The 17,035-nt window shown below is 28.8% G+C and overlaps 1 protein-coding gene across 1 annotated transcript in view; it reads right to left on the bottom strand.

The window, feature by feature from the left end:
* LOC111642430 (protein SCAI-like) overlaps positions 1-17,035 on the bottom strand; it is a gene marked incomplete at its 5' end in the record, with an annotated part of 30,552 nt that overhangs the window by 432 nt on the left and 13,085 nt on the right. Inside the window, 6 exons of the mRNA XM_023388782.1 lie at positions 6,527-6,700; positions 6,793-6,947; positions 7,018-7,108; positions 7,243-7,429; positions 7,501-7,620; positions 9,844-10,095. Coding sequence (XP_023244550.1) covers positions 6,527-6,700; positions 6,793-6,947; positions 7,018-7,108; positions 7,243-7,429; positions 7,501-7,620; positions 9,844-10,095 — 979 coding nt within the window. The remainder of the gene's footprint in view (positions 1-6,526; positions 6,701-6,792; positions 6,948-7,017; positions 7,109-7,242; positions 7,430-7,500; positions 7,621-9,843; positions 10,096-17,035) is intronic.

Below are 17,035 nucleotides of genomic sequence, written 5' to 3'. Positions count from 1 at the left end.
ATTAAGTTACAGATTTTTAAACTATATTAATTTAGCTAATTATGCCTGAAAAATTGTAACCAAATATAAAAACTAGATGATTATTCTGTACCAATTTTCACTGAGTAAAACAAATTAACACTCTTACTGCAATAACATATGAGAAATCTTAATATAAAAGTTAAGGTAAGATACTTAAAAGGCAACTTATTACACAAAATCAACACATTAAATTTTTTATTGTCAATCTAGATGATAATTTGGACGATTAAGTAAATAATCTTGATAGTTTAAAATGAAGTTATCATGCATAATGTTAATTTGTAGTAAAATTGATTACAATTTCAAGACTTAATTTAGATTCACAAGAAAGAAAATTATTATAGATACTGTATAAAAGTTCATTCCCTTTCTAAAAGAAGAATATATATTAATTCTTAAATTCAATTTACATCATTTCAGTTCTTTGACTTAAACATTTATAAAAAAATTTCTTTCACAGTCTAATTTTGATGATGCAATTTATATCTGAAAAACAACGACATATTATATGCATTAATAATATACTCAGCTTTCATATAATATATATATATAATTAAAGATAAATCAAGTTTATTTAATTACAAACAATAAATCATTGATTAATTAACCCGACAACAGTCTAGTGACAAATTTTTCTGGTTACTAATAAATTTAATAATTAATTAATTTCCTGATTATTTTATTCTTGGGTAATCTCTGTTAAAGTCAATTTAAAAGTAGATGAAGGCTATACTAATAATTTTTGCAAAATTTCAAGAAATAGCAAATTTCAGCACATGGCTAGGACATATACAGTAGGATCCCAATTACCTGAGACAAACCCATACACAAATACACTACTTTTCTTATAGACAACTTGCATGTGATGTATATCGTAGGGTCGAAACATCACAAACTCACATGCACAACACGTATTGTGCATGTGAGTTTGTGATGTTTCCACTCCAGTTTAACCTCACCTGATACATGACTGAGTAATCAAACTTTAAACGGGAGAAAGTGTAAACTTTGAGTGGTTCACCTAATGAAGAGAGACAGTGTAAGCAAATTTTAAAACAGAATAAAATAAAACAAATTCAACAATTACAAAAAAAAAATAAATAAATAAAAACTACCACACAACTTTTAGAAATGAAGCTATGCAATGGTCAATAAAACTATCATAAAACATACATTTTTAGTCAGTACAATGATACAATGGACCAAGTGTTATAGTTTATTTTAAGGTACTTAAACTTCTATTGTTAGGAAAGGTATGTTTTGAAGAACTCTTTGGATCAAACCAGCCACTTGCTACAAAATTGAGCTTTAAGTAATTTGTATGCTTTTGTATGGTTAAGGGTTAAAAATTGGGTTATTAAGACAAGACGTTGCCATATATTATCTATGGCTGTGAACTACAATTGTGAGAATACGAGCTAGGTTCTGAGTCCTCTGATTGTCAAGTTGGTAGAACTCACTCACAGGGTCACCGGATGGCTTTAAATCGATCAAGTGGGGAGCACGATGGAAAAGTCATTAAGATGTCCTGGTTTCGAGTAATAGACAGACAGACCGGTTTTTAAACTCAACAAATAAAAGTTTAATAAAACTAGAAATCTAAGATATACATATTGCAAATTAGGTGAGTAAATTCGGATAGCATATGATTAAACAATGAGGTGGCTATTTTACTTTCTCGGACGTGAAGAGAGAGAGTTTACAATTTTCTAACAAAATATCTCAATTCTTTGTTGATCGTTGATAAGATGTCAACGATCAACAAAGAACTTGACGAGGATTCACCATTGAAAGAATGGCAAGTGTCTTCTCCGGGGATTTTGTATTTCCCTTTTTGGGCGGATGTCCACTTTAATGGGAGCACTTAAGACCAAATGTTAATTCATGGGAACATTATGACAAATGCCCGGAACTGTCGGTGTTTCATCCTTTTGTGCATTTAGCCTGGGAAAGTGGTCAGGTGATCAGCAGTTGTATAGAACTGAAGGTTGCTTTTGCAGGTGCAAGTTTGACGATGATTTTCGTTGATGTAATGGTGTCGTTTTCCTCTCCTTTCACAATCAGATGTTATCATTTAGCAATTGACTGTTAAAATTCTCATCCATTTGTTGATAGAGAATACCATTTGATCCATATATGGTGCAATGTTTTTCCTATTGTGACAGATGTTATTTAATTTTCTTAAAAATGGATTTTAATATCCCTAAAATCATGGATTTCACACAATTCTCTAAGAATAAATTTGTCATCTTTGTACAGATCAACTCCACTATAGATTAAAATTTTACTTCTGTATCAGTTGGCATTTTGACTAGTAAGAGTTGTTAAATAACCAAGTAAAAAAAATTCCATTGAGTTGTGTAACATTCCCAGCTGTTATGAAATCTTAATTAAAAAATAAATTTTATATTATTAAACATAAATAAAAATGCCACACAAATGTATTTATGAGAGTTTGTTATAGAAACTTTTTATATTTTTAGTTGTTATAAAATGGCAAAAGGCTTAATTTTGAGGGCAGAGATGAATTTTATAAAAAATTTAAATGTTAATAATGAGTAAAATGTTCATTAAGTCTGACCTTACTCATGACATGATCCATGATCTCCTTGATCTTTAACTACCAAAATTTAATAGCATTGATTCCTCTAATATACAAACCTCCCTGAAAAATTTCAAAATTTTCAGAACAAAAATCCTGCCCACTCCACACACACATTCATACATACAGAAAAACAACCTTGAAATTTTTTTGCATTTCTTGATGTTTTAAGGTTCTAGTCCAAAAATGCTCTCAGTTTTTCCTCTGTTATATGCAGGGTGCTTATAATTAAAGTTCCACTTTGAAATGGCCATAAAATGAAAACTACTGGACAAAATGTTATCAAACTTGGTAATAGTGTACAGGACATCATGGATTTTATTTACCATGAAAAAAACGTTCAAAAACTCACCACCAATGGGAAACAGCGCTGTCTGCAATATTGTTAAATGAAATAAGACATGAAGACATCGTTGAAAATGTTTTTAATCGGTTTTAAAACAAAACTGTTTGTGGGGTTACTCCTGATATGCTAAGAGCTACTGTTGAGAACACAGTAATGTGATGTAACTTGCTTATCAAAAATGGTGGACACCACATTGAACATGCTCTGTAACGCATTTTAAAACTGATTATATAAACATTTCCAACAATGTCTTCATGTCTTATTTCGTTTAACAATATTGCAGACAGCGCCATTTCCCGTTGGTGGTGAGTTTTTGAACTTTTTTTCTGCGGGAAATAAAATCCCATGACATCCTGTACACTATTACCAAGTTTGATAACATTCTGTCCAGTAGTTTTCATTTTATGGCCATTTCAAAGTGGAACTTTAATTATAAACACCCTGTATAATAGAGATAGAAAAGTAAAATGTATGTTTTTCCATCTTGTACATACAATAAACATTCAGATGAAAGTCAAACTATATAAACATCCACGAACAGCATGGCACAAATATGGTGCAGGAGGCAGAGAGATGACAATTTGGTCACATGAGATGACATTCATGCAAGTTCTCTATCTTGTTATTCATAAAAAAGTTTAAATAATAATACATATTCCATTTAACTTCAATATGAGACAACCATATTCACATTAAAATGTAACTGAGATGATATATCTTTTTATTCTTAAAACTATTGCATGTTACATATTAGCTGTATAATAAATAATGTAAAAATTGTTGTTCTTATGTATAATTAAAATCCCTAGTGTATAAAAAGATATTTAAAAATAAAATACATTATAAATCTTATATTCATAATTTTTAATCCCAAACATTTGTGGTCCTCCATTTATTCAAATTTTTGTTATCTGAGATAGCACTAATCCACATTACCTCATATAATAGGAGTTCTACTGTATATAAATAATATTGTAAAACTGTTCTATTATTATTATACTTATTTTTTTATTAATTTTTAATAATGAAATGATAGAGCCAGATTACCTATTATATTAAAACTTATCTAATTAATTATACAGATATCTGTATTATAATTAATCACATATCATCTATATATTGGGTTGTTCGGAAAGTAATTTCGATTTTTTATTACTAGAGGAATTACATGTATTTTACCAGCCAATTTCATTTTAAACCACATTTTCATTATATATTTTGACAGCTGACATTTAAAGGCTTATTTGTAAAAAATTTTGTTTGGTTCTGTACAATTTTTTTTTCTTCGGTGTCCCATCAAATATGGAAAATCGACAGCATCATTTTCAGCATATTTTATTTTTTTATTACCAAAAAATCAAAAATGCTGTTCAAGCAAGAAAAAAATTGTGGTACATGTATGGAGAAGATGCGTTGAGAGAAAGACAATGCCAAAACTGGTTTACAAAATTTCGTTCTATCCTTCAATATTCACCACCTTCTGGATAGCCAGTTGAAGCCAACAAAAACAAAACAAAGGTACTGATTGAAGCAAACTGCCGAATAACAACACGTGAAATCACTAAGAGATTAAATTTGTTGAATTGAACTGTTTATGATTACTTGAAACAAACTGCTTTCATTTCAAAGCTTGATATATGAGTTCCATATGTTCGTAAGGAAATGCTCTCTTTGGTGAGATTTTAAGGAAATTTTTTTTTGAGCTTTTACCAGACAATTTAACGATTAATTCGAAAGCGTACTGCCATCGAGTATACAAACTGAGTAATATCATCAAACAGAAAACGCATCCAGAACTGATCAACAAAACAGGTGTAGTGGTTTACGATGATAATGCCAAATTTCACACAAGTTTGGTAACTCGTCAGAAACTGTTACAGTTTAGATGGGATGTGCTATCACATCAACCATATTTGCTAGATCAGGCACTCTCAGATTATTACTTGTTCCGGTCTTTATAAAATTTTTTAAACTGTTAGACGTTTACTTGAAATGAAAATGTCAAAAATTACTTGGATCTGTTTTTTTCGTAAGCAAACATCAAAACTTTTATAAATGTGGAATCATGCTACTACCAGAAATGATGGCCAAATATTTGACCAAAATGTTCAATAAATAATTCAATAAAATATTTATTTATTATAAAAATATTGTTTTTTTTTTGCCACGGAAAAAATGAAATTACTTTCCAAACAAACCAATAATTAATTTGCCAAGTTCTAGTCTGATAGTTAATCTGGTTCTATCATTTGATTATTAGTATAATTCGGGCTTGGTTTTCTATATAATTAATTCTTATTATTCTTATATTAACTCTCAATGTAATCTTAAAATACACTAGCAGATCCTGCCACATGATGTTGTGGCTCAAAATGTATCTATTATAAATGTATAACACTTTCCCCATGGGAAGAAATTTTTTGAAAAATCCCTTTTTAGTGTATATTCTGTTGATGTACCCTATTAAAATGCAATCAAAAACGCAAAAAACCACATCTAAAATAGTATAATAGAAGCCAACTTCTTCATGGTAAGCCTTAATCCTAACAATCTCCCACCAGTGGGGGGAATTTCGACACGTATATTATATAAAAACATGTGCGTATTCGAATACAACGTTGTGTCAAAATTTCAAAAAAATTGGTAAGAACAAATGAAAATTACATTTTTATTTATATAGATAGATAGAAGATGATCTGCTTTAGTTCATCCTCACAGAAAAGCAAACTTAGGTCACCATACTTGTAGCATCATCTGTTGGACATAAAAGCCTTAACCTAGATGATATCTTTTAATTTATATGAATGTTTACCGGAATAATATACAGCCTATGTCCACCCTGAAGTTCCATTCTAAATATTGGCAAAAGAATTTTTGAAATCGGATGAGTAGTTTTGAAGATTACCTGCTACATCCAAACTTACAAACATTACCTCTTTATAATATTAGTACAGATTAAAAAAATGGTAATATATCATCACAATAATATTTTTAAACAAACCTGTAATAAATTTCAATCAATCCTTGATTTTAGTTAAAAAAACTTCTTTTACATTATTAAATTTCTATGAAAATATCAGCAATTCTGTCTTTATTTCACTGTGTTAGTTTTAAATATCATTTATTTATAACTGATTTAGAAAAATAAGATTATTCAATGTATTGAAAAAATTATGATATTCATTGGTACAATTATAAATAAGATAGATATTTAGAGATTTAACTTCCTAATTATACTGAAAAATAAATAACAACAACAAAGACTAAAAATTTAAGAACATTTATTAATTTCTATTTTGTAATTTGTAGATTAATTAACTAATCGAATAATTATTGGATTAGTTAATCTTAACATGAGCCTTAAACTTCAAAAATATTAAAAGTTACTTTTGAAAAAGTTTTCTAAACAGATAAAAAATGTTGCAAGCACTCTAACATTTATATTATTTTAAAGTAAATTATGATTATGTAATTGCTGATGGGTTATATTTATTTTTAAACTAATAATCACTGAGTTTTTTCTAAATGATAAAATCAAATAATTTAATAAAATTTACCAATATTTCGAGACCTAGTGAGTAAACGACTAGCTTCACTCATAAATCGATCCATATGGCTTTGACCTTTCTCCCAGAGTGTTATAGGAATATCCACAATATTGCATATAAAACATAATGCCGTTAATGGACTATGAAGAAACAGAGTAAACAGACTGCCATTGTGCTGTTGATCTAAAAGTGTTTTTAAGTTTTTTTTTAAAAAAATTATACATTTAATATTTAAAAAAAAAAAATACATTAAAGAAGTGTACTGAAGCAATTACCACGGAAGGCAGCTGGTACATCTTCGGGTGACATCAGTACCACCACAGGTTGTCCAAAATAACGAGGTATGTGTTGGAAGGCATGACTGTTATCACTGTCGACAATCAGTAATAAAGGTTTACGGGTATAAGGATACAGATCGCCTGGGAATAAACTGGAGGGGAAAAAATTTTGAAATAAGTACTTTTTTGTAAAATTTTTAAAATAAAATAATAAATCCTTACCAATGCATATCTTTCAACTGAATATTTCTTTTATTTGCATGATCTGGTTCACGCTTACTGTTGGTGGCGACACCTCCATAATCGTAACCCACTAAAAAAGTTGAGATTAATATTTATAAATGTAATAATGATACAAACTAATAAAGTAATGAAATTTAAAAAATATTTCTTTATAGTTGAACTGACAATAAGATTTGTTAGACTTTAAAAACATTAAATACATACTGTCATCAGGATGTTTAATATTAGAAAAACTTCCATCAGCTGATAAATATAATAATAATACACCATTTGGCGGAAGTTCTTTAAATCCTGATGCCAAAAACACAAATAATTGACTGAAAGTTGGTTTATACAGAAGATATTTGTGTGGATTTTCACGCTTCAGAGGTCTTTGTTCACCGTTTTCTGGCTGTAAACAATAATTTATATAAATTTACACAAACAAGTTTTAAAACTGATTAATCATAAGTATAACATTACAAAAGGCAATCTTCCAGGTGCAGGAGAGGCATCATACAATTGTGTAGTGTCTTCTTGGGGTTCTCTTTCTAAAGTTTGTAGCATACGAAACATATCTAAAGTAAGTTCGCTAAATTTTACCTGAAAATTCAATTTATATTTTTAATTTATTTAATTCTTGTGAAATTAAACAAAATTATAATAATAATTAACTTAAATTTATATGTTATAACTTATTTATCATCAAATAACATTAAAAAACATAAATTGTATGTTTCAATTAACTTTTTAAAAAAAAATAAGCAATGACTATCTTGTGAATAAATACATAAATTTTTGGGTATTTATTCACAAAATATTTACTAATTATTATTTTATTTTTTCACTTATATTAATTATTAATATTTACTAAATTAAAAATTCATAGACTAAGGACAAATTTATCATAAAGTTTTTTAGATTAGCTATGTATTTAAACAGACGTAAGTTAATTTAACACAATCATATTGATAAGATTTATATTAAATAATTTTAAAAATTAAATTAATAAAAAAAATATTGCTTTATTCTTTAAAAGCAGAATTTTCTAAAGAAAACAATTATATTCTTAAAAACTGAATTATGAAAAACATGAAAATTGTATGAAATTTGTAATTTTCAATACAAAATTAGGATAGCTGGATGGCCAAGTGATTAAGATGTCAGTCTACCATTCTGTGAATCCAAAAATGAATCTGAATGGGTCAAAAACCCCAGGAATTTTTTGAGTGTAGTCAGTCCCAGCTATATCAAGCCTTGCCTTCCCATTATGGATGTGGCCAAATCCAAGATGGCTTTATTTAAAGATTCTCTTAGTGCCCACAGGGCAAAATAAATAAATAAACAACTACTTTCAAATTTCTATTATAACATTTTTTTTTACCCTCTAACATCAATTTACAAGTACTTGCTTAATGCAGGACTTGATTAACATGCAAAATTAATTGTGGCAATCCCTTTATAGACATGGCATAAGTTTTAATTAATGCAGCTTTAACAGCCACTTTTCTTAACATAGATACCATATTTGATTAATGCGATTTTGATATATGTGATAACATTGAGGGATTAATTAACCATGTTAATCAACAGATACCCATAGTAGAAATATTACTAATCTTAAACATTAAAGAAAATTAACAAAAATTATACTTCATGATCTATACATATGTAAGAAAAAAAATAAACTCAATGTTAAAGTTGTAAAGAGAAAATAATAATTGAATAATATGTTTGTAAGTGCAAATTTAACCCTTAACTGGTTTTATGGGGGCCGTGCAGCCCCCATGTGTCATATTTTTACAATTTTCTAAAAATCTAAATATCGTGCGCAGCTGCCATTTTATGTAATCTCATTACGTCGTGACTCTTAGCTAGTGCCAAATGTTCGGCCCTGTAGCACTTACAAGGATGGAGCTACGTACCTTCTGGGGGCCGCGCAGCCCCCACGATACCAGTTACGTTGGTTTTTTGTGGAAATGTGTTTTTATATTTTTTTTATTTTTACAATTATTTAGCAAAGATATCTCAATCTTTCATCAAAAATTCAAAATGACTACCAAAGAATCATTTGAACTGCTAATAGAAGATAATATTATACAAATTGCTAGATCAAGCCGAAATCTCCTGAAAAGAGTATGTTGTCATTTTGTGCTGGAAAAAAAGATGGTAAATATGCTACTAAGTGCAACAGTTGTTTGAAATTTATTTGCAAAGTGCATAGTACTACAAAAATACTATGTGATAACTGTCAAGACTGAACTACGTAATTGCGTTAAAATGATCCTGAGTGTTAAAAATAGAAGTGATTATATTATCTGTGGTTTTTTAACAAATGATAGTTAGAGGCTATAAGAGATACTTTTTTATAAGATTAGTTTCTTAAGAATAAGAAAACAAAATATCTTTGGTAAAAACTTACAATAGGGTAGATTTTTGTATTGTTAAAAAAAGCATACACCAAAAGTTGTAACAATTTTGTGATTTCTTGTAATAATTAAGTAAAGAAAATTATATAAATAAATAAAAGTTGATTATACTAAAGAAGGGTTCCATTTAGCATTTATGCTCTTTTAAACTGTCACATTGTTAAACTTGCTCTCTAAAGGCAAATTTTGCTTGGGGGCTGCGCAGCCCCCATGATACCAGTTATGATTGTAAAATTTACGAAACCAGTTAAGGGTTAAAATTAAATAGGTAAACAACTATATATTTTTAGCATTAAAATTCTTGTTTCACTGAAAATGATATTTTGGCACAACTTTGTTTTAAAATAAATTTTCATTGTAATATGAATAGTTACTTTTTAAGAAATTTTAATTGTACCTGGTCACAACAATTGCCTACAATTAGAATTTCTTGAAGAGTTAAATGATTGGATGGCAATTTTTCAATTGGAGGTGTATTCAAAGGACTAAGACGATGCGACAATACAATGGAAGAAGAATCCACATCCATGACATTTACAAGATTATCTGCTTCAATAAATGATCTGATTTCACCTAGTACCAATGACCATTCTAACTGATCTTCTGGTTCATAAGTAGCTGTATAATCATCTATTTGCTTTGCAAGTTCCTAAAAAAAAATTTAAAAAACTAAATTTAATAAACCAAATACTGCTTCTTATATTTATTATATATTAGAATTAATTAGTTAAACTAGGTACAGTACATTCTGAAACAAAATTAAATAATGCCAATAAAATAACTGTAAGCAAATAGATACTTTCTATTCAAACAATTCTAATATTTATTTAACTGAAATTAATAGTAGAATAAAACAGTCTACTTGCTTCAATTTTGAAAATGTGCGTATTTGTCAAATCATAAATCTATATACGAGGATGATTCAAAAAGTAAGGTAACAAGAGCTCTCCTGTACAAATTTTATTTCACAGGCAGATATAGTAATACAGATTATTACGGCACTGGTACATATTATTTTTCAACATAGTCACCATGCTTGTCCAAACATTTATTCTAATGATATACCAAGGCATCGATGCCGGCAGAGAAGAAATCTGCGTCAAGTCCCTTCAGCCATGCCATGACAGCTTGCTGAACTTCCATATCAGTTTGGAATCACATACCACCCAGATGCTTCTTCAATGGTCCAAAGAGATGGAAATCACAGGGTGCTAGGTTGGGGCTATAAGGAGGATGTTCCAGTACCTCCCACTTGAAGCACTGTAAAAATTCAGTTTTCTCAGTTTGCACATCTGTCTTGCCTTTATCGAACTTAGTGAACAAACCCACACCTGTTTTTGTGACATGACATTACCACCCATACACCTCAACAAATTGACGATGAATTTCTACTTACGAGTTGCCCTTCAGACTGAATCACACTACATACTTCCATATTTAACCACATTTCCGTGAACACAGCCATTTTCAAAATGATATTGTGAGAGTCTGATGCAACATTTGCACCATCTAACGCCTGTGTGATAAAGTTGTGGTCTTCTGCTGCTGCCCTAATGGGAAATTCAAACAAGAGCAGGAATATGACACTCTTTGTTATCTTACTTTTGTACATAAATGAGGACATATGTTTGTTCGCTATGCACACCTAGACTATTTGACCAACTGCTACAAAATTTGGCAGTTATGTTCACATATTTCTAACTTAATATGATATTATCAATTAATTTCTGTCTATATTTTTGCCGGCATTACATGTAGCACCATCTATTGACAAAAAATTTAAGAAAATATATATTATATTCACTGAATTACTACAACAATGATATAGCGTAAAATCGATGTACCATCATGTCATTATGCCACAGATAGCACATAACACTTGCCTGCGTGGAGTGTAGTAGTGTTTTCCCCCTGTATATCATACTTTTAGCAATAGAGTCATATCTAACATTTGTGTATTAGCATATTGATACTATTAAATGTTAGTGGTTAAAGATCAAGGGGTGAGGAAATAGGTTAGGTCTCATATGTTGAGTGATGGTCAGACTTAAGATTTTACTCATTATTAGCATTTATAAGTTTTTTAATAAAGTGAATCACTACCCTAAAAATTAAGCTTNTGAAATCTTAATTAAAAAATAAATTTTATATTATTAAACATAAATAAAAATGCCACACAAATGTATTTATGAGAGTTTGTTATAGAAACTTTTTATATTTTTAGTTGTTATAAAATGGCAAAAGGCTTAATTTTGAGGGCAGAGATGAATTTTATAAAAAATTTAAATGTTAATAATGAGTAAAATGTTCATTAAGTCTGACCTTACTCATGACATGATCCATGATCTCCTTGATCTTTAACTACCAAAATTTAATAGCATTGATTCCTCTAATATACAAACCTCCCTGAAAAATTTCAAAATTTTCAGAACAAAAATCCTGCCCACTCCACACACACATTCATACATACAGAAAAACAACCTTGAAATTTTTTTGCATTTCTTGATGTTTTAAGGTTCTAGTCCAAAAATGCTCTCAGTTTTTCCTCTGTTATATGCAGGGTGCTTATAATTAAAGTTCCACTTTGAAATGGCCATAAAATGAAAACTACTGGACAAAATGTTATCAAACTTGGTAATAGTGTACAGGACATCATGGATTTTATTTACCATGAAAAAAACGTTCAAAAACTCACCACCAATGGGAAACAGCGCTGTCTGCAATATTGTTAAATGAAATAAGACATGAAGACATCGTTGAAAATGTTTTTAATCGGTTTTAAAACAAAACTGTTTGTGGGGTTACTCCTGATATGCTAAGAGCTACTGTTGAGAACACAGTAATGTGATGTAACTTGCTTATCAAAAATGGTGGACACCACATTGAACATGCTCTGTAACGCATTTTAAAACTGATTATATAAACATTTCCAACAATGTCTTCATGTCTTATTTCGTTTAACAATATTGCAGACAGCGCCATTTCCCGTTGGTGGTGAGTTTTTGAACTTTTTTTCTGCGGGAAATAAAATCCCATGACATCCTGTACACTATTACCAAGTTTGATAACATTCTGTCCAGTAGTTTTCATTTTATGGCCATTTCAAAGTGGAACTTTAATTATAAACACCCTGTATAATAGAGATAGAAAAGTAAAATGTATGTTTTTCCATCTTGTACATACAATAAACATTCAGATGAAAGTCAAACTATATAAACATCCACGAACAGCATGGCACAAATATGGTGCAGGAGGCAGAGAGATGACAATTTGGTCACATGAGATGACATTCATGCAAGTTCTCTATCTTGTTATTCATAAAAAAGTTTAAATAATAATACATATTCCATTTAACTTCAATATGAGACAACCATATTCACATTAAAATGTAACTGAGATGATATATCTTTTTATTCTTAAAACTATTGCATGTTACATATTAGCTGTATAATAAATAATGTAAAAATTGTTGTTCTTATGTATAATTAAAATCCCTAGTGTATAAAAAGATATTTAAAAATAAAATACATTATAAATCTTATATTCATAATTTTTAATCCCAAACATTTGTGGTCCTCCATTTATTCAAATTTTTGTTATCTGAGATAGCACTAATCCACATTACCTCATATAATAGGAGTTCTACTGTATATAAATAATATTGTAAAACTGTTCTATTATTATTATACTTATTTTTTTATTAATTTTTAATAATGAAATGATAGAGCCAGATTACCTATTATATTAAAACTTATCTAATTAATTATACAGATATCTGTATTATAATTAATCACATATCATCTATATATTGGGTTGTTCGGAAAGTAATTTCGATTTTTTATTACTAGAGGAATTACATGTATTTTACCAGCCAATTTCATTTTAAACCACATTTTCATTATATATTTTGACAGCTGACATTTAAAGGCTTATTTGTAAAAAATTTTGTTTGGTTCTGTACAATTTTTTTTTCTTCGGTGTCCCATCAAATATGGAAAATCGACAGCATCATTTTCAGCATATTTTATTTTTTTATTACCAAAAAATCAAAAATGCTGTTCAAGCAAGAAAAAAATTGTGGTACATGTATGGAGAAGATGCGTTGAGAGAAAGACAATGCCAAAACTGGTTTACAAAATTTCGTTCTATCCTTCAATATTCACCACCTTCTGGATAGCCAGTTGAAGCCAACAAAAACAAAACAAAGGTACTGATTGAAGCAAACTGCCGAATAACAACACGTGAAATCACTAAGAGATTAAATTTGTTGAATTGAACTGTTTATGATTACTTGAAACAAACTGCTTTCATTTCAAAGCTTGATATATGAGTTCCATATGTTCGTAAGGAAATGCTCTCTTTGGTGAGATTTTAAGGAAATTTTTTTTTGAGCTTTTACCAGACAATTTAACGATTAATTCGAAAGCGTACTGCCATCGAGTATACAAACTGAGTAATATCATCAAACAGAAAACGCATCCAGAACTGATCAACAAAACAGGTGTAGTGGTTTACGATGATAATGCCAAATTTCACACAAGTTTGGTAACTCGTCAGAAACTGTTACAGTTTAGATGGGATGTGCTATCACATCAACCATATTTGCTAGATCAGGCACTCTCAGATTATTACTTGTTCCGGTCTTTATAAAATTTTTTAAACTGTTAGACGTTTACTTGAAATGAAAATGTCAAAAATTACTTGGATCTGTTTTTTTCGTAAGCAAACATCAAAACTTTTATAAATGTGGAATCATGCTACTACCAGAAATGATGGCCAAATATTTGACCAAAATGTTCAATAAATAATTCAATAAAATATTTATTTATTATAAAAATATTGTTTTTTTTTTGCCACGGAAAAAATGAAATTACTTTCCAAACAAACCAATAATTAATTTGCCAAGTTCTAGTCTGATAGTTAATCTGGTTCTATCATTTGATTATTAGTATAATTCGGGCTTGGTTTTCTATATAATTAATTCTTATTATTCTTATATTAACTCTCAATGTAATCTTAAAATACACTAGCAGATCCTGCCACATGATGTTGTGGCTCAAAATGTATCTATTATAAATGTATAACACTTTCCCCATGGGAAGAAATTTTTTGAAAAATCCCTTTTTAGTGTATATTCTGTTGATGTACCCTATTAAAATGCAATCAAAAACGCAAAAAACCACATCTAAAATAGTATAATAGAAGCCAACTTCTTCATGGTAAGCCTTAATCCTAACAATCTCCCACCAGTGGGGGGAATTTCGACACGTATATTATATAAAAACATGTGCGTATTCGAATACAACGTTGTGTCAAAATTTCAAAAAAATTGGTAAGAACAAATGAAAATTACATTTTTATTTATATAGATAGATAGAAGATGATCTGCTTTAGTTCATCCTCACAGAAAAGCAAACTTAGGTCACCATACTTGTAGCATCATCTGTTGGACATAAAAGCCTTAACCTAGATGATATCTTTTAATTTATATGAATGTTTACCGGAATAATATACAGCCTATGTCCACCCTGAAGTTCCATTCTAAATATTGGCAAAAGAATTTTTGAAATCGGATGAGTAGTTTTGAAGATTACCTGCTACATCCAAACTTACAAACATTACCTCTTTATAATATTAGTACAGATTAAAAAAATGGTAATATATCATCACAATAATATTTTTAAACAAACCTGTAATAAATTTCAATCAATCCTTGATTTTAGTTAAAAAAACTTCTTTTACATTATTAAATTTCTATGAAAATATCAGCAATTCTGTCTTTATTTCACTGTGTTAGTTTTAAATATCATTTATTTATAACTGATTTAGAAAAATAAGATTATTCAATGTATTGAAAAAATTATGATATTCATTGGTACAATTATAAATAAGATAGATATTTAGAGATTTAACTTCCTAATTATACTGAAAAATAAATAACAACAACAAAGACTAAAAATTTAAGAACATTTATTAATTTCTATTTTGTAATTTGTAGATTAATTAACTAATCGAATAATTATTGGATTAGTTAATCTTAACATGAGCCTTAAACTTCAAAAATATTAAAAGTTACTTTTGAAAAAGTTTTCTAAACAGATAAAAAATGTTGCAAGCACTCTAACATTTATATTATTTTAAAGTAAATTATGATTATGTAATTGCTGATGGGTTATATTTATTTTTAAACTAATAATCACTGAGTTTTTTCTAAATGATAAAATCAAATAATTTAATAAAATTTACCAATATTTCGAGACCTAGTGAGTAAACGACTAGCTTCACTCATAAATCGATCCATATGGCTTTGACCTTTCTCCCAGAGTGTTATAGGAATATCCACAATATTGCATATAAAACATAATGCCGTTAATGGACTATGAAGAAACAGAGTAAACAGACTGCCATTGTGCTGTTGATCTAAAAGTGTTTTTAAGTTTTTTTTTAAAAAAATTATACATTTAATATTTAAAAAAAAAAAATACATTAAAGAAGTGTACTGAAGCAATTACCACGGAAGGCAGCTGGTACATCTTCGGGTGACATCAGTACCACCACAGGTTGTCCAAAATAACGAGGTATGTGTTGGAAGGCATGACTGTTATCACTGTCGACAATCAGTAATAAAGGTTTACGGGTATAAGGATACAGATCGCCTGGGAATAAACTGGAGGGGAAAAAATTTTGAAATAAGTACTTTTTTGTAAAATTTTTAAAATAAAATAATAAATCCTTACCAATGCATATCTTTCAACTGAATATTTCTTTTATTTGCATGATCTGGTTCACGCTTACTGTTGGTGGCGACACCTCCATAATCGTAACCCACTAAAAAAGTTGAGATTAATATTTATAAATGTAATAATGATACAAACTAATAAAGTAATGAAATTTAAAAAATATTTCTTTATAGTTGAACTGACAATAAGATTTGTTAGACTTTAAAAACATTAAATACATACTGTCATCAGGATGTTTAATATTAGAAAAACTTCCATCAGCTGATAAATATAATAATAATACACCATTTGGCGGAAGTTCTTTAAATCCTGATGCCAAAAACACAAATAATTGACTGAAAGTTGGTTTATACAGAAGATATTTGTGTGGATTTTCACGCTTCAGAGGTCTTTGTTCACCGTTTTCTGGCTGTAAACAATAATTTATATAAATTTACACAAACAAGTTTTAAAACTGATTAATCATAAGTATAACATTACAAAAGGCAATCTTCCAGGTGCAGGAGAGGCATCATACAATTGTGTAGTGTCTTCTTGGGGTTCTCTTTCTAAAGTTTGTAGCATACGAAACATATCTAAAGTAAGTTCGCTAAATTTTACCTGAAAATTCAATTTATATTTTTAATTTATTTAATTCTTGTGAAATTAAACAAAATTATAATAATAATTAACTTAAATTTATATGTTATAACTTATTTATCATCAAATAACATTAAAAGAACATAAATTGTATGTTTCAATTAACTTTTTAAAAAAAAATAAGCAATGACTATCTTGTGAATAAATACATAAATTTTTGGGTATTTATTCACAAAATATTTACTAATTATTATTTTATTTTTTTGGTGA

This window comes from Centruroides sculpturatus, unplaced genomic scaffold (assembly GCF_000671375.1).
Source record: "Centruroides sculpturatus isolate CEXI.00-Female unplaced genomic scaffold, Cexi_2.0 scaffold1537, whole genome shotgun sequence".
Taxonomy (NCBI): domain Eukaryota; kingdom Metazoa; phylum Arthropoda; class Arachnida; order Scorpiones; family Buthidae; genus Centruroides; species Centruroides sculpturatus.
Note: the sequence above shows the minus strand (reverse complement) of the source record. Positions and strands in the feature narration are given on the sequence as shown.